This window comes from Sapajus apella, unplaced genomic scaffold, assembly GCF_009761245.1.
Source record: "Sapajus apella isolate SASKATOON/1434 unplaced genomic scaffold, GSC_monkey_1.0 scaffold29, whole genome shotgun sequence".
Taxonomy (NCBI): domain Eukaryota; kingdom Metazoa; phylum Chordata; class Mammalia; order Primates; family Cebidae; genus Sapajus; species Sapajus apella.
The window spans coordinates 22,576,429-22,595,441 of record NW_022436969.1 but is presented as its reverse complement, the minus strand read 5'-3'; the positions used below and the strand labels follow the sequence as shown (position 1 = coordinate 22,595,441).

The following is a 19,013-nucleotide window of genomic DNA, read 5'->3' as shown; positions in this document are numbered from 1 at the left end:
GTCACCGAAATTACTCAGATGCAATTGTTTTTATATAATTATATGCATTAAACTATTATGAGATTTTTCTTTTGAGACAAGGTCTTCCTCTGTCCTCCAGGGTAGAGCACAGTGCTGCAATCATAGGTCCTAGGTCATCACAGCCTCGATCGCCTGGGCTCAAGTGATCCTCCTGCCTTGGCCTCCCAAGGAGCTGGGACCACAGGCGTGGAACACCATGCCCAGCTAATTTTTTTTTTTTTTATAAAACATTTTTTGTAGAGATGGAGGTCTTATCATTTTGCCCAGGCAGGTTTTGAACTCCTGCATTCAAGCAATTCTCCCATCTTGGTTTCCCCAAGTGCTGGTATTAAAGGCACCATATCTAGGCTATTGTGAGACTTTTGGTACTATTTTATTTCCTCTTTTTTCAAAAAAGAGCCTTAAGAAACAATACCAAGCCTACCATAGGAACTATTTCCGAGACTGGTTACGTAGTGTGTCATCCCATTATCTCCCGCTCCAACATATACCAGGAACCCTTCAGGGTGATTTACGCAAAGCCTTTTAAACAGACTGCTCTAACTTCTAGTTGCTGGAATTGTAGGTAAGTGAGCTTGTTATGTGCTTAGCCACAAAAAAATGGGTACCTGTGGGTGGGGAGTGGACATGAGACGTGCAAGCACCAGTAAGGGGACACCTTGGTGCCGGACAACCCAGGGGCTGTGTGGCTTTGGGGAACTGGCTGCCTCTCATCTCAGGTCAGGGAAGGCTCCCCGTAGAGATGACGGTGGGAAGTGACGGATGCAGCAGATGTCACTGCTGAGAGTGAAGCACAAAGGCAGGTGCAGACCTGAGCCTGCAGTGTAGAAGGGCAGGGCCAGGCCCCCTGTGAGGTACCCCCGTCCTCACCGAGGACACCTACCACTTGATGGCAAGGCTGTCTTCCCAGGACAGGGACATAAGAGAGTGTAACGAGAGACTGACAGGTAACATGTAGTCTATAAGACTGAGCCATATGAAACTTCTATATCATGGCTCAAAATTGGCCAAGTATTGGCAATTTCTTATAGTTCAACCTAACAGATAATGAAACTCCCCTCTCTAAATTCAGACCTGTACCCTGCATGAATGGAAGTGACAAGAAGAGAACTGGATGAGGAATCAGGAGCCTCAGTTCCAGTCCTGGCTTTGCCTCCAGGTCAGCACACCTGGGTGACCTGGACAAGTCTCATAGAGTGCTACGCTAATGCCCTGCTGATCTGTAGAGGAAGTCTTGGATCAGACACACCTAAGTTTGCTTCCAGCTGAAATGCTAAGATTCGAGGCAAAGCCACCGTAAGAGCACAGATGGGGAGGCCTGGTCAAAACACAATGGAGATGTCAACTCTATTTGGCCCTATGATCACCTGGAACAGGATAGTGCTGGGGGCAAACTGATGGGCATGAAATTGAAGTGAGAAACCTGCAAAGATGCAGTCTCTTGAATTTCTCAGTAAAGAGAACCACAAGAGACGCATGAGTGTAATTTGACTTAAATACTAAGTATGGAATTTCAAATTTACCTTCAATAACATTAACTAGGACAATTTAAAACATTCTTTTTATTGAAGCACATACATTTCCTGAATTTCTTATAACTCTTTTCTATTATCTGTCCTGGTGTTTTCATTTATTTCTGCTATAATATTCATACTATATTCATACTATAAAATTTTATACTACAGTAAGTATAGTAAAAAAGTCTGAGAATGTCTTTCCATGATCTTCCTGTAGGGCTAGATGCTCTTGAGATGATTTGTATGATGTGGGGAACTTCTGAGAAGGAGCCTGTCTGCAGTGTTCCAATTTACACACAGGGGCTGGGCGTGGTGGCTCATGCTTATAATGCCAGCACTTTGGGAGGCTGAGGCAGGTAGATCACCTGAGGTCAGGAGTTCAAGACCAGCTTGGCCAACATGGTGAAACCTCATCTCTACTAAAAATACAAAAATTAGCTGGGCATGGTGGCACACACCTGTGATCCCAGCTACTGGGGAGGCTGAGGCAGGAGAATTGCTTGAACCCAGGAGGTGAAGGTTGCAGTCAGCTGAGATCGTGCCATTGCACTCCAGCCTGGGTGAGAGAGTAACACTCCATCTCAAAACAAACAAAAGAACTTGCACACAGGGCTGTGCTGGCCACACTGCACTCGCCACTGTCCCTGGTCTACCTGCTGAACTCACCTATTCTTCAAAGGCCAGGCCACCCCTCACCTTCCCTGGGATAGCACCACTCTCTCTCCCAAAGGGCTGTGTCCACCTTCCCCTAGCCAATATGACAGTGTGTCCCAAGGGTTTAAACTCCGTGAGCCCGGTGAGAACTCCCTTGGGTGTACACAGTTCAGCTTAGTATTTCCAACGCTGAACTAGTTCCTGACACATACCAGGTCATCATTTAGAAAAAAAAATGAAATGCCTAGTCATATAAAACTGATAATGGTTAATTTGAAATATATTTCCAGTAAGTTATGAAAATTCACATGATGCTATAATGTACTACTCATAACATTTTAACCAAAGAAATAAGAAACACTAATAATAATCTTTATTGGCCTAACTCTCTCAAGCAGTTAAAGATGTCAGCTAATACCATGTGACTTAACAAAAAAGTAAACATATCATAGCTTAAGAACTATCTAAAAAAACTTAAGAAATTTAAAACTAAATGCCTTAAAATGATATATCATCATTTAAACTGTATGGTATTAGAACACTTACATAATACCTAAAATTTAGATTATTTAAGGAAATTGTTTAAGCTTGAGAAAGTAGTGGTAAGAACCTCCCAATAATTCAAAAGGTATTCTTTAGGGTAATGATACACTCCTGAGGATTAAAAAAAATGCAACCTAATAATAATTCTATAAAATCTTTAAAATTATTTTTGATAAAAATGAAAACTCAAATAACAACTGTCATTTTTCTACGAATATGCTGGTTAAGAATTAGTTGGCTGAGATTGTACAGACAGCTCTAGAAACAATCAAGAATAACGGGTGGTCAAACTCCTATCATACTCACAGGGGTGGTGGCAGGAGGCAGGAAAATTAAGAGAAAATATGTTTTCCCTTTTTCTGTTTCAGAGATGATTCTGAAAGGTTTTGTTATGAAAATACCATTCTTTTCACATGTTTCTGAAGAATAATCATTGAGCTAGATTTAATATTTGATAATATTTTAATTTTTATTTTAAAATTATTAATTTATTTTCAAATCACACTCACTTTGAATTCAAATCGTTCAAAAATCAATATAGTGCTTTAGGAGGCTTCCAGCTATTGAAACAACTCAGTTAAAAAATGTACAACTCACACTTTATTTTAGTTAAATACATAATGTAGGAAATATTAAACTTATTATAAATATTTAATAATGCTTTATAATTTGCTTTTATAGTATACTAATACAGACACATAAAAAGTTGAATTATCTAATTAAAACATTTTCTCTTCCTATGTTTCTAATTCTGAAAACTATAAAAACATTAAAGTCAAGTTACATATTTTTCAAAAATAACACTGCTATATCTCATCAACATTTGGTAATATTTTTAAAACAATGTTCATCATTTAGATATTGTGTGCATGATTCAGCCTCTGCATGTTCCTGTGTGTGTGCATGGGTGTGTGTATGTTTTAGATATGTGTGCAGACAAATAGGGAGGATAAGCAAGATTGTGGTAAGGATCATTTTACCATCACTTGGGATGAGAAAGTGTAAATGGAAATGAATGAGGCAATCAAAATTTGTTTATCTCTTTTTGCCATAAACTTAAGCGCTTCATGAAATTAAAAAAAAAAAAAGACTTCAATTTGTCGGAACATATTCTTTACCAACATTTCTTTAAACACTAAGTAATTACATGCATGTGTAATAAATTAATTGCCACAACTGTGCTTTCACTATTTAAGCTAAAAGATGACACTCTCAATTTTTCTAAACACCATGGAACAAGTTTGTAGACCAAGGGTTCATTCTTGAGCTCTAGCCAAACTTACTGTCCCCCAGACCTGAGGAGCTGAAGCTGTTATGCTAGGAGTGGCCTTGATTTTGTGATGGGGATGTGGCTTCCGGAGCAGGCTCTGCTGATGATTCTCCCAGGAAGCCCTACTGTATCAAGTGTGACCATGAAGACTTTGGTTTGAGCACAATAGTCCTTACTAATGTTCTTTTCTGAATGGCTACAGAATGTCTAGTCTATACCGCATGAGTTAGCATTAAACTACATGATGCCTTATTGTTCATTAATTTTATATTACACATTATAAATATATATGCATATATATATATATATATATATATTTTTTTTAGACAAAATTTTGCTCTTGTTGCCCAGACTGGAGTACAATGGTGTGATCTTGGCTCACCGCAACATCCGCCTCCTGGGTTCAAGCGATTCTCCTGCCTCAGCCTCCCAAGCAGCTGGGATTACAGGCATGTGCCACCATGCCTGGATAATTTTGTATTTTTATTAGAGATAGGGTTTCTCCATGTTGGTCAGGCTAGTCTTGAACTCCTGACCTCAGGTGATCCGCCCACTTTGGGCCTCCCAAAGCATTGGGATTACAGGTGCAAGCCACCACACCTGGCCTACATATTAGCCTTTTTTTCACTGAGTGGTAAGGTTTTTGAGGCCAGAGGTCATAACTAACACTTTCTGTGTGTAACTCATGGTCCTGAGTATGGTGTTGATAAATATGTGGCTTTATGTACATTTACTGAGCATAACTATATGCCAAATGCCATGTCAAGTTCCTAGCCCCAGTAAAGGCATGTTTAGTAGAAAAACTCTACATGACTCATCATGATGTTTCCTTTAAGAATCAAACGGCAGTCATAAAAAATTTCAAATATGACACAAAAATGTGCTTTCTATAAGTCTAGCCTTGTTAATTGGAGGGACTTTAAAGGGAGCAAATAACTTTTTCTTTAGTTATTTTGGTCACTCAACTGAGACTTACTAACTGCTCGAGACTAACCTTTGGCAAATCAATATTTAAATAAGGACACCTATACAATATGCAAACTGTGTTCTTGGGCATCTTAGGGTTTCAGGTAGAGGAAGGAAAGCACAGCAGGCAAGGCAGGGTTTCGAAGGTGGTAAGAGCAGGACCTGGTGGGAAGGAGCATGCAAAAGTGAGGGTGCACAGACAGCAAGAATGGAAGTGTAAGGGTGCATGAGAGCAAGTGTGCAAGTGAAAGGGCACACAGAATGTAAGTGTGCAAGCTAAGGGTGCACAGAGAGCAGGCATGCAAGGCCAAGAGCGTGGAGAGTGCAAGTTTGCAAGCACAAGCGCTCACAGAATACAAGCATGCAAGTGTAAGGGTACACACAGCACAGGCACACAAGCATAGAGTGCAAGCATGCAAGCATAAGGTGCACAGAGAGACAAATGTGCAAGCATAAGGGGGCAGAGACAATAGGTGTGTAAGCATAAGGGTGCACAGAGAGTAAGCATGCAAGTGTAAAGGCACAAAAAGCAAATGTGCAAGCATAAGGGTGCACAGAGTGCAAGTGTGCAAGCATGGCATATGGGAGGAAAGGCAGGGATTTCTTCCTGGGCAGAAATATCAAACTGGGTCTGTAAAATGTAAATGGGCATGGGAGGGACAGAATGTCTTAAAGCCAAAAAGGAGTACAGGTTGGGTATAGACTGAACAGGAAACTCGTGTGAGGAAGATGACATGTAGTAAGGACCTGAGAAATTAGAGAAATGTCTCAAAGAACTACCAAATGCTATCCCAGGTTATTAGCCATGCTGGACCTACGTCAAATGCCCTCCAAACATCCCGCCTGGCTTAACTGTTTAATTTATGATCTCCCTCATTGAGGAAGTCTGCAGATTGTATGCTTTAAAACACCAATATTCAAGGTTGTCTAATAAAATCATTCTATATTTTTGCAATTAAGTACTCAGGCATCATTTGGTCTCAGCACCCGAGCAGTTTCCATCCAATTTACGGTTAAATTTCACTTGGAAAACATTTACTTGGCAATTCAGGTTAGATATTTTTCTGATACTAATAAGATTAACTACAGTAATATTTGATAACAGACTCTTCACTACGAGATAAAACTGTGTTGAGAAGGTCACCCTTTAGGGACTCGATGTCAGTTTAACACCAACCATTCTGTTGACTGAAACACCACACTGGCTGTCTCTGCGGGCTCTGGGGGGCTGGGCAGGAGCACCCTCTTCCCTCCCTGCTCCTTTATATCTTTTGGATTTTATGACATCCCCAAATGTTTCCTATCCAAACAAATACAAACACAAATTAAAAATGGAATTGCTTTGTGTAGCGAGAATGTTATGCATACAGTTGATTTAATTCAATCTATGCCATGAAGATGACAGGATAAAAAAAGTATGGGATTATTTTAAGCGGTGAAAAAAACCCCCACACCTTCATGGATGACATTCTCATGCAAAACTAAAAAATAAAAAAGCCAGTGTTTCAAAGAAACCTTCTCAAGAACAACTTCATTATTCTGCCTCTTAAAACCTAGTGTGCTTTTCTCACAAACCACACGTGTTGACTCATTTAAGTCTTAATTTGGCATAAGAATAGCCTCCTCGCTCTGCTCCTTCTACTGATTCCCGAGAGAGTGCTGAGACATTCAAAATATTTTCTCTCGGTTATATAAAACTAGCAACGATAAGAACAAAATGCTCTAATACTTAAGGTATGGTAATGCCATATTCTTTTGAAAAGAGCAAGCATCCTTAGAGATGAGCTTCTCCTTTGGTAAACCAAGCAACAAACTTCTAGTTCATTCAAACTGGAGGTGAACTTTGGAAACAAAAATCTTTTTTGTTCAGCCTCACATTTTCAAAGGATTTGAAGTTTCAGTGACATCCTAGCCAAGAAATTTAAAAAATATATGGTACACAAATACACAATGGAATACTATTCAGCCACGAAAAAGAATTAAATCCTGTCATTTGCAGCAACATGAATGGAACCAGATGAGATCCCGTCATTTGCAGCAACATGGATAGAACTAACATTGTGTTTGGGGAGATAAGGCAGACACAGAAAGACAGATACCACATATTCTCACTCCTAAGTGGGAGCTAAAACGTGGATCTCATGGAGATAGAGAATAGAATGATGGTCACCAGAGGCTGGGAAGAATAGTGGAAAGGGGGTAAAAGAGAGAATGATTAACAGGTACAAAAGTACAGATGCAGACAAGGAATAAGATACAGTGCTCAGTAGCACCATGGGGCAACTGTAACTTAATAATTTATTGTATATTTCAAAATAACTAGAGGACTGAAATTAGAATATTCTTAACCCAAAGGAATGATAAATGTTTGAGGTGACAGATGCTCTAATTACTCTGATTTGATAACTTACTGTATGCTTGTATCAAAATATCACTCGTACCCTATAAACATGTACAACTATATCCATCAAAAATTTTAAAAACTCAAAAAAGTTGCCATAATTACTTTGTGACCCTTTAATTATTTACTATAAGAAAAAACACTTTAGATAAAAGTGGTAATGTGGCTCAAGTCCCAATTTCTTGGTGTGTAGGTGAGTTTGAGAGGCTGCTGTTGTCGCTGGTCCTCCATGTACTTTTATTATCGAGATCATGAAATGATGCATTTTTTATTATGTTAAAGCAGCATCACCATCTCCATTTTTTTTTAAAATCAGATGTTTTTATGGGGCAGTCTGTGCTGTTAACCCTAAGGAATATCAACTGATTTTATAGATATTTGAAGAGTAGGTGTAAAACAACTTTTAACCATCATTTTCTTTTATTAACAAAAATAAAGTCTTAAGTATGTATAGTCTATATTCAGCTTTCACAGATATACTTGCCTCTTTTGACTCCAGCCTACCCCACTTAGCTACGCACAACTTACATCTCTTTTCTTTGTTTGTTTTGAGACAGTGCCTCACTCTGCCACCCAGGCCACCACACCCGGTGTATTTTTTGTAGAGACAGCATTTCACCATGTTGTCTAGGCTGGTCTCTTGCGCTCCTGGGCTCAAGTGATGCGCCCGCCTTGGCCTCCCAAAGTGCTGAGATTACAGGCATGAGCCACTGTGCCCGGCCCTATTTTATTTTAATCATAGTATTTAGAAAGTCAAAAGATTGAGCAGCTTTCTCCCTTACATATTTATTGTTCAAGCTTATTAGTGTGCAAAAACTACAGTGTGAGTTTTGATAAGAACAGGATATTTGGGCCAGGTGTGGTGGCTCATGCCTGTAATCCCAGCACCCTGGGAAGCCAAGGTGGGCAGATCACTTGAGGTCAAGAGTTTGAGACCAGCCTGGTCAACATAGTAAAACCCTGTCTCTACTAAAAGTAAAAAAAAATTAGCTGGGCGTGGTGGCAGGCACTTGTAATTCCAGCTACTTGGGAAGCTGAAGCAGGAGAATCGCTTGAACTCAAGAGGAGGAGGCTGCAATGAGCCAAGCTTGTGCCGCTGCATTCCAGCCTGGGTGGCAGAGCGAGACTCTGTCTCGAAAAAAAAGAACAGGATATTTGTATAGTTTCAAAGAACATTCCTAGAATTTACTTATAAATTACCAAGGGAAAAAGGGCACCTATATAGAAGCAGACCCCACTTTAGTGACTAGTTAATATCACAGATGCACTGAGCAGGAAGGATTCATGATCACTTCTCTGCTGTTGCTGCAGAACACAAAACTTCAAGGAACTCTGAGTGTGGGTGTTCTAGGAAGTCAATATAAGGCCAAGGTCATGACAAAAAAGATCAGTTGAGCAACTATTCTAGCGTAGAGAGAAATGTAAGTTAAGTGTCATGCTTGATCCTGGATTGGATTACTGACCAGAGTTACCAATATCATTATTTATTATTATTGTTACTGCTATTATTTCATTATATTGTTATTGAGACTCTTGGTAAAATGTGAGAAAGGTTTGCTGATTACAAAATGGTGGTCAGACACAGTGGCTCACACCTGTAATCCCAGGACTTTGGGAGGCTGTTGGAATCCTTGAGGCTGGGAGTTTGAGACCAGCCTGACCATCACGGTGAAATCCCATCTACATTAAAAATACAAAAATTAGCCAGGCATGGTGGTGTGTGCCTGTAGTCCCAGCTACTCGGGAGGCTGCAGTGAGCCGAGATTGCACCACTGTACTCCAGCCTGGGAGACAGAGCAAGACTCTGTCTCAAAAAAAAAAGTTAGTATATTAATGTTAAATCTCCTAATTTGAATACCTGTGCTGTGGTTACAGAAGTGAAGTGGATGTCCTTGTCCTAAGGAAATACACACTGATGTATTTAGAGGTGAGGGAGCATGATGTCTACAACCATCTCTCAAATGTTTCACAAAAATATGTGTTAGTGTAGAGAGAGATAGAGCACAAATGTGGCCACACATTAGCTATTGATGAATCTGGGTGAAGGACATATAGGAGTTTTCTGCACTATTTTTGTAATTGTTCAGGTAAAGTTTAAAATCATTTCAAATTAAAAAGCTAACATTTATTAGGAGTACCTCTTATGATAATATTGCAAAGAAAAAAATGGAATTTAAGAAAAGTTTGTTTATTGAAGCTCTATAATGTAATGTAGCTAACTGAAATATTTTACTATAATGATAAAAATTCATTTTATTTGCATCTTAGATGTGCAGAATAATAAATAATCATTCTTAGAGGGGATTTCCCTCCTCCTTAATATCATGACACAAGCCATGTGAGACCTGGAAGCAGGTTTCTGGCATAGGAAATGCCTTTTGTCCAATGACAGACAAATTCCCAGAGCACCATCCCCACAGCAGATATGAAACCTGGCCTCTTTATGAATTCAGGAGTGATCCTTCCAGGGAAAACTTGCATTTTTGTCACTCTCCGGAAGAAAGCCATGGAATGGTTCTCCCCAGCCTTGAGGAGGAAGCTCAGGCCTCTTGGTCAGGCACGCAGGGCTCTACGTAACCCGCTGTGGCCTGACTGGGCTTTTGGTCTGCAGGTTCCGAAGGTGCCACCCGCCCCGAGGCACTGTCCTCTCTAGGTCCACCTGCCCTCTGGGAGTGGAGTGAGGTCCACCTTCCCGTTCAAGGAAGATTCAGCTCAGTGTGAAGCCAGCTATGTGGGTGTCCCCAGGTGCCCCCAAGAACTTTCTTAAATGTAACATCACACAATGCACTACCTTTATTTCTTAGGCCTGTATCCCTGCCAGACATAGAAAAGTGCTGCGTCTTATTTGTCTTGGTGTCCACAGATGGATAATATGTGTGTTGAATAATTGCTGAAGCAAGGGCAGTCCACATGACCTCTTCCATGTCACCCGCCTCCCTCCACAGTGCTGGCAGGGAGAGCCTTGGGACCTCCATGTGGCCCCACTGAAAACTGCTGCTTATGGACTACTCTGTGATGACAGCCTTTCATGGGAAAGACGTGGCCTAGGAAGCCACGTCTCTTCGCCAACTACTGGGAAGCTCCTTGGACAGCTGGGAAATGAAATCAATTTCCACGCTGCCTCTCACTCTCCACCTCCTGTGCCTCTCTTTCCTCAGCTGGGGCTCTCAGGCCAAGTGGTCCCTGAGGCCTCACATGCCATCTGTTTTCAACACACATCACTATTTTCCTCTGCAAAGCGAAGCTTCTGTCATGCCCTGTAGAATCAATACGGCAGCCCTGAGCCTATGACACAGGCGTTCACCGCTTCCAGCCACCAGGTATGCAAATTAGTACAAGAAAAATTATTGTTCATTAAAAAAAAAGATCTTTCCTAGGACTTTTGAAAAAACCAGAGAACATGCCCCTTAGGATATCTAACTATTTGTGAAGTATTTATTTTAGCATGATCTCCCTTTGAGGGGTGCAGTCAAGGTGCATTTCACCTTTCTACTAGACAGCACAAAGCAAAGGTGCACTGCGGTGAGCACAAAAGAATGAGGCCGCAGCTTATTGGAACTTGTAGCAAAACTGGGCAGAAACTGTAGCCCTAGGGAGCGAGGTAAAAAATCCCTCAGAGATCTGCAAAATCCAGGGGAGTTCCAGGCAACCTCAGAGAATCCGTGGCTACCTCAGCCACAGGATAAGAAGGGCGGGACCCAGGCAAGTCCAGATGGTGGGAAAGACAAAGGCCAATGTCAGTGAAGAAAATCCAGTGGAAAATAAGGTAGAGAAAGAGAAGGAGAGCCGACCTCTGAGGGCTGCTGTTAACAGAGAACAGGCAGGAAGTGAGGTCCACGGTAATCTGCAGGGGAGGCTAAGAGACCCCACCTGGGAACCTGTGCTCTGAGAGGGCACGGGAATGAGGATTCCTGAGAAGTCAGGCGCCTGACGTCCTTTGGGGATTACTAGCGGTGCCTTCCGCCAGGAGGGCTGTGAAGTGTTAGGGATGTCAGCTCTCGGCATGGGACAGAAGAGACTGCCTATAAATGCTGGCTTGAGGCGGAGGTGCAGGTGGTGACAGCTAAGGGGTATGACTGACTCCCCCTGAATCCAGAGAGGAGTGGACAGTAAGCCATGTAGGACCACGGTTCCTGGGGGCCGGGTGGACTGAGGTGGAGCTACTAACCAGGCCTGGCAAGGAAGGCGAGGCCCGGGACGGTGCTAGCGCTGCTTCACTTCTTACAGCAGAGGAGGATCGCTCATTTTAAAGCTGTGCCGCCCATGTCCCAGCCACCGTTTTAGGTATTAACATGTTTAATCCTCACATCAGCCACGGAAAGTAGGTGTTGCCATCACCTCTACTGTACTGCTGAAAAAGGCAGAGAGCAATGAGGTCATGTGTTCAAGGTCACACAGCAAGGGCCCGGCAGGGCTAGAATTTGAACACAGGTAGGCTGGGCCCACCCCTCCCCTTAAGACTTCCCTTCAAGATGCAGACACTCTCCTGTCCACAGACTCCCAGGCCTGGGGGCGTCTGTGTCTTGTCCATCCTTGTGCCACCCTGCAGGGGCTCCTTACCGGCTCCACCTCAGCCCCCATGAACACCCAGGGGCAGTGCCAAGCCCAAAGCCCCTTCTCCCAGTGACTCCCATTCATATCAGATCAGCAGAGGGGCATCGAGACCCCATGTGGGCCCCTATAATAAATTTCCATTTATTAATTACATCTGAAAATATCAGAAGGAAAAATGTGGTACTTTTTCCTTTCACGCCAGACATACAAGTTTTTAAGAGGTTCAGTGTACTGCAGAAAGCAAGGTTTACTGTGACCTTTTTACACCTGCTCAAATGTTGCCTTTCTCCTATAAAACATGAGCCAGACCTCACTAATGCAAGAGGAAAAGAACAGGATGTCTGTGGAGCAATCGATTTCAATCCCATTTTGAATTAGGCGATTGTTGTTTTGCGGTATGTGTGGGGAACTCATGTTCTTTAACACTGTGTGACATTCCAGTCAGCCTGTCCCCTGGCTCCTGGTTCCTACAGGTCCTTTCTGAAGTGGATTCGGAGAGACTGTTTGCAGTGCACCCAGCATGAGATGCACTCCAAGAGTGAGCCGTGTGTGGAGAGAGGAAGTGGTGGAGAAGGAGGCCTGGTCCTCAGGGAGGGAACACAGCCAGCCCCATCATTTTCTGATGGTGCTGGGGGTGGGTTTGATGAAGCTCTTGGCAGGAATGGTCACTGAGTGTGCGAGGAACCCAAGTGGAGGCTGTCATGGAGGAACTCATGCTGACCTGATTTACATGGCAGGCTTCAGCTTGGTTCGTTAAAAAAAAAGGCATACACATGAAAAACCACAGCGCAAAGCCTTCTAACAGGAGATAGAGACAGGCTTGGAGAAGGGACATAGATATTGTCCGGAAAAATCTAACTGCATGATGTGCATTCTGGAGTGTCTGCACACATTCCCCAAGGAGATGGGACAAGTATGTGGGCAGCAGCCGCTGAGGCTGTACATGGCGCTCACTGGGCTGGGCACTGCACTTGGCTCTCTATGCAGGGCCACAGAACTGCACTGAGCATAGGCTACTTGGTCAAGGTCACACCGGGCCATCTGGCTCCTGGGGCCTTGGCCCAGGCCACTGTGGCCTCCTTTACTCACACAATGACCGAACATTCAGACGTTAGCCATGCTGGGTACCTCCTGACTTGGGGCCGCTGTTGGAAAGTGACAGAGTAGTTCTCATCTGAGTGGAAAGTGAAACGCTGACCTCTGCTCTCTCGGGAATAATTTAGGAAATGCCAGGTGGTTAACGATAGATTACTGCCCAACAGATCAGAGTGCTTTTCCTTTTCTTATTGAGCCTCATTTATCCTTTTCCTCTTAGAAAAAACTCACAAAATACAATTTTAAAAGAGCTAATAAAGTATCCACACTTTAAGAAGAAAAATCAAACAAATGAATAACAATCGAGTTCAACAGTGATTTTGCTTGGTATTGTGCTAAAGCATTTTTCGGGGAGGAAGCAACCACAACCTCTTTTCTTCTTATTCGGCCTAAACTTTATTTGAGTTGAAGTCTTACTCTATCGCCAGGCAGGAGTGCAGTGGTGCTATCTTGGCTCACTGCAACCTCCGACTTCTGGGTTCAAGACATTCTCCTGCCTCAGCCTCCTGAGTAGCTGGGATTACAGGCACCTGCCACCATGCCCAGCTAATTTTTGTATTTTTAGTAGAGATGGGGTTCCCTATGTTGGCCAGGGTGGTCTCGAACTCCTGACCTCAGGTGATCCACCCACCTCTGCCTCCCAAAGTACTGAGATTACAGGCGTGAGCAACTATGCCTGGCCTATTTTTCCTATTTTATAAGTGATCAGCTGATTTATGTTTTAGCATAATCACCTAAGACTATTTATTTTCATCGATGTATGTGCTGGCCGCTATGTAAAATTTGGCTGTGAAGACATGGTGCCAACTAGTGAGGGGCTTTTGGGTGGGAGTCAAGCTTTGAGCAAAGATAACCTGAAGTTTTGGGTGTACTCATGAGAAAAACTCTCATCAGGCGACTGTCATTTGTTATCTGTAGCTAATCCCAGTACTTTTCTATTATGATTTATGTTTTGTAAAACATGTTTGCATGATTTCATTTGAAATTAAAATTTAACACATTTGCTGGCCGTGTCTCCAAAGATTTCATATTATTCTGCAGCAAATATCCTGCCGGTTTGCTGTGAAGACAACTGAAGTTTTTTTGTCTCTTGCTTTGAGCTGGTATGAAACACCCCTTGACAGTTCTGGCTTGTGAAGGGAATAATTGTCTCATGTGAGCTCAAGGTCACAAGAACTTTATCAGTTATCATTGTTCATCATAACTTGAACACTGCCACAAAAAAGAGATGGGCCAGTTTATGGATAATTGCAAAACTAGACGATCATCTCCATGTAAGCTGCCCATTTGCTTTAACAATTTGCTTGAAAAGCCTTTGCTAATGAGCCCTCCCTCACCTCTCTGTCACCAAATCTGAAAACATACCTGTATCTGCACCTGTTCTTTGCCTTCCGTCCTGTTCAGCAAGTGGGGAGGTGGTCTGGTCCCTTTTTGTTCTAGACCCCATTACCTTCTCAAGGACTGGGCTCCTGCCACACACAGCCTCTTTCTTCTGTATTGTCACTTTCTCCTGCTTTACCAAATGATTCCAGCCCTTTGATTCAGATAGGCTTCTGTGTCTTTTATCTTAAAAGAAACCCTCTCTTGACCTCGCCTGTCTTCCCAGCTGCTGCCTGGCTCCTCAGCCTTCCTCCACAGCAAAACCACCAGAGAGCCTCATCTGCCCCCGCCACCTCCACCCGCTCACATCACATTCTCTCCACAACATCCTCCACCTGGGTCCTTATCAAGGTCACTGGTGACCTTGAACTGCCAAAGTCATTTTGCCTTAATGTCCGTCCTGACTTCCCATCAGTACTGCCCACTGCTTACGTCCCTTCCTTCTGCAACGGCTCTTCGTAGGGCCTCACACATCCAACTGTCCACCAGGCGTCTCCACTTAGATGCCTAAATAGCCATCTCCAACTCACCAGGAAAACAAAACATTCTCATACCTGCCTCCTCCCAACCTGTTTCTACCTCCTATGCGGAAATTCAGACCCAAACACTCAAAGTCATTCTTGATTGACCTATTTCCCCTCAGTACTCACATCCACATGCCAGCAGTCTAAATGTTTCCAAAATAAATCCCAACTCAGTCCACTTTTCTCCACCCCCATGATCACCTCCCACTGAGAGTTGTCCCCTTACTTTCCTCTGTGTTATTACAATAGTCACCAAAGTGGTTGCCCTCCTTCAACTCCTGCCTCCCCACAATCCTTCTCTACCCACAGCCAGAGTGATCTGGATGAACACAATCAGATCTCATCACTCCACTGCTTAGAACCCTCCAAAGCTTCGTGTGTCAGGACATACCTGGCCTGTAAGGCCGATGATGAGATCCAGCCTCTGAGTCTCGCTGAGCTCTCTACAGCAGCCCTTCGATGATAGGTGTTAACCACATTTGCCTGCTTTCTGTTACAACTTCAGATTCATGGAATTCAACTGAAATTCAACCCAAAGGGAAACCCACCCATATTTGCCCCACATGTGATATTCTTAGAGAAAATTCTCAAGATGTTTGTTTCTAAGTTATTTTTCTCATTTTCCTTCTTAAACTGAAGAACCCTAAAAATTAAATTTTAATTTTAATAGAATGTATTTGGTTCAAAAGTTATTTTACTACTACAGGAAAATAAACTTAAGACCCTCAAATAATTGAATTATGACACCGACAGGCTTTCTCAAAGATTCAATCTCAAAAAAGTACTGGATTGAGTAAAATAGTGTTTCGGTTACTATTAAAATACTTGATTTAGCTCTATTTGTATGTTTATAAACAACACAGATTCTTTTAAATAAAAGTCAATTTTCTTCAAATGTACCAATGAAGCATATAAGTCAGAGGTTTGCCTTGATATCATTCTGAATGAGGATCATCAAAATATGAAACCAAGAACTACACAATTTACCAAGATAAGTAATATAAATATTTCCAAGCACTATGAAATAAATGTCACTAAAATTGTGCGCATATTAAAATTGAAAATAGCATTTTCAGAAGGAATATTGCATATTTAACATTAATTTCCTTATATAAGTCTGGGCTATATTAAAAAATAAAAGCATATATACAAACATATATATATATATATATGTATAAAATATACTTTCATTTGAGATATGCATAGACATTTAAGACAACAGACTGTTAGGCTTAAAAAAACACCAGTAAAACTAACCCGCCTAAAAGTATTACCTCTGAAAGAGCATTGTAATTATATTATTTTAATGATAATTATGCTTTCTGATAATCATTTTTAAGTAACCTTAATTTATCTATATGAAAACATATGCATTCAAAGCAAACCGTTTCTCAAGGTTTTTTAAATTAATGTTTATGATTTAGTTCCAAAAACAGTTTCACAAATTAGATGCTTTGGATTCCTTAGATAATACAGGTGGGAGTTGACAATTGTTTCTGGATTTGGGGTTGAGTATAGGATGCCTCATCATCTGAGATTGTCATGAACAGGAGAAAGAAGACATGGGACTGATTAATACATCTTAATTTTGATTTCTTACTAGATTTTTTTTTGAGGCGGAGTCTTGCTGTGTCACCAGGCTGGAGTGCAGTGGCAAGATCTTGGCTCACTACAACCTCTGCCACCTGGGTTCAAGAGATTCTCCTGCCTCAGCCTCCCGAATAGCTGGGATTATAGGCACCATGTCCAGCTAATTTTTTGTATTTTTAGTACAGACAGGGTTTCACTATATTGGCCAGGCTGGTCTCGAACTCCTAACCTTGTGATCTGCCCACCTTGGCCTCCCAAAGTGCTGGGATTACAGGCATGAGCCACCATGCGCGACCCCTCACTAGATGTTAAGAATAGCACTTTCCCCTAAATATATAAGATGTTTTATGATTACTTTTACGCAAACATGATAGGATAAATCTGAGAACTCAGATGTTTTTCTATAAATGTCTATATCTGAAGTTGAAAGGGAACACCACTCCTGATTTCAATCAGGACCATGTAGTTCTGGGTGATTTTGCCAGTGTTCACAGTATCAGTGAGAACTGGGAGGACACCTGCAGCTCCAGTTAGCTGCAGGTGTAGCTGGAGCATCTTCTGTCTACCCCTCCACCTATGACATCAACTTCTTGCTCACTCCAAGCCATCGGGTTAAAGAAACAGGGCCAGATGCCCAGCCCCTTCTTCCAGCCGGTGTGCCACTTCTCACTTCTTCATTGTAGAAATTCTACAGCTATCACTGGCTCTACACTGGTATGCTTATAAGAGCAAAAATCATATTAAAATATGAAAAGAAAAGCCTTTTTAAAAAGCTATTCTTACTAGCCATCCCAATAGAGAGCCCACAGGACAACAGTGCTCTGTGGAGAAGGGGTGGGGAGAGCAGGTGTACGCAGGCCTTGCAGTCAGGGCAGGGCCTCTCTGTTTTACACACTGGTTTCTGCACAAGCCTCCCTTCAAAGGGAGGATTCTAAGAATGAAAGATGTCTCCAAACTGCCATGCCAGGCAATACCAACTTTGAAATACTGTTATTGATGAACACACACACACACACACACACACACACACACACACACACGCTCTTCTGGTGCACTGTCATAAAAATGACTTTCTGAGAAACTTAACGAATACTTTTCCTTTGAAACACGCTTTATGAAAACGACCAAATAGTTTAAAGAAATGTATATTCTGAAAATGAGAGAAAACTAATATTGATCTCATTCTTTTGCATAAGCAATACTGCCATCCAAATGGTTAGGAAAAGCAGCCCTAAGTAATGCAGATATGAACCAAACTGCATTTTAATATGATAAAGTAAACATTCAGAAGTGATTCATGTTATCATTTTTTATACAATGCATTATTTTTGCAATTGATCTGAAGCCTGTGCATCTTAAAAGCAAACTGAATTCTGTTGTTTCTATAATTCCCATGGAGGCAATTACCTACTATAAATATTTTTCTCTACTCATGTAATCTCTACTGGTGTTATTTGGGAAACTACTTAATTGTTAATTTAAGAATGCAGACAGGAAAAAAAGCACCATCAACATTTGTTAAAGGTACGCTGTCTTCCTGATAATCAGCCATCCCCATACATTCATAAAAGCATTTCTTCCAATCCCATTGTCATTAGTATTTTTAACAAACACAAATATTTTGGCACAGAATAAGTATTCCTCTTAGGCATTTAGAAAGCTGAATTTCAAAGAAAGTTAATAATGAATTAGTATTAATATTGATTCTCAATAAGCAACCTTATTAAAAATGGTTCCATCTTTCACTATTTAAAATACTTCAGCAAGCATTTCTTACCTGGGAATATTCAAAGTCAGTGATAGGGGCTATGCTCTTGATGTAGTCTGATCGAAACTGGTTTTCAGGGTTGGCCAGCGGAACTGGAGGTATTATAGTACTCATCGCTGAAACAATTGTCTAAAATGAAATAAGAAAAAAATATGGATAAACATTTAGGCTCCACGTATGATAATCTACAATATGTAATTTCTGTCTACACAGTTTTAGAATGAAGTGCACTTGACCTTTCTAGTAAACAATCATTTTTAAAAGTACTTACCACGATAGCATCTTTAACATTTTTCCGAATGTCCAGAATTTTCTGCTTCTTTTCCCTGTATTGAAAGAGATTTGTTATTAGCTTAATTTACCCTTAGCACTGATTCCAATCAATTGAGTGGGATTTTAAATTTCCAGCTACAGCACTGACCTAGACTGGTTTCACTAGAGGTCAGTATCAACCTCCAGGACAACATCTGCAAAGATTTTATCTGGGAAAGGAAAGCAACCCCCTTTTCTAATTTGTACTCTAAAAAAACTTGAATGCACACAGTTTTAAATCTATGGCTTTAAACAACCATGCAGGTTACACAAAAACATGGCAAAATCACTATGGATACTGCATATAAATATAATGCCGCAGTTACACTTGCAAGTGTATTTTACCTACGTCTATGCTACGGATAATATGTTGATAGTTATAAACTGAAAGATGCAAACAAATAATATTATATTGAAA

General features: G+C 41.5%; 1 protein-coding gene across 2 annotated transcripts in view; it reads right to left on the bottom strand.

Moving 5' to 3' along the window:
• The window catches only part of GNAL (G protein subunit alpha L), a 189,089-nt gene that overhangs the window by 103,752 nt on the left and 66,324 nt on the right, over positions 1–19,013 (bottom strand). For both annotated transcript variants that reach the window (XM_032293402.1, XM_032293403.1), the window contains exons 3-4: positions 18,555–18,609; positions 18,293–18,412 (exon numbers count right to left, since the gene is read on the bottom strand). In XM_032293402.1, coding sequence (XP_032149293.1) covers positions 18,293–18,412; positions 18,555–18,609 — 175 coding nt within the window. The remainder of the gene's footprint in view (positions 1–18,292; positions 18,413–18,554; positions 18,610–19,013) is intronic.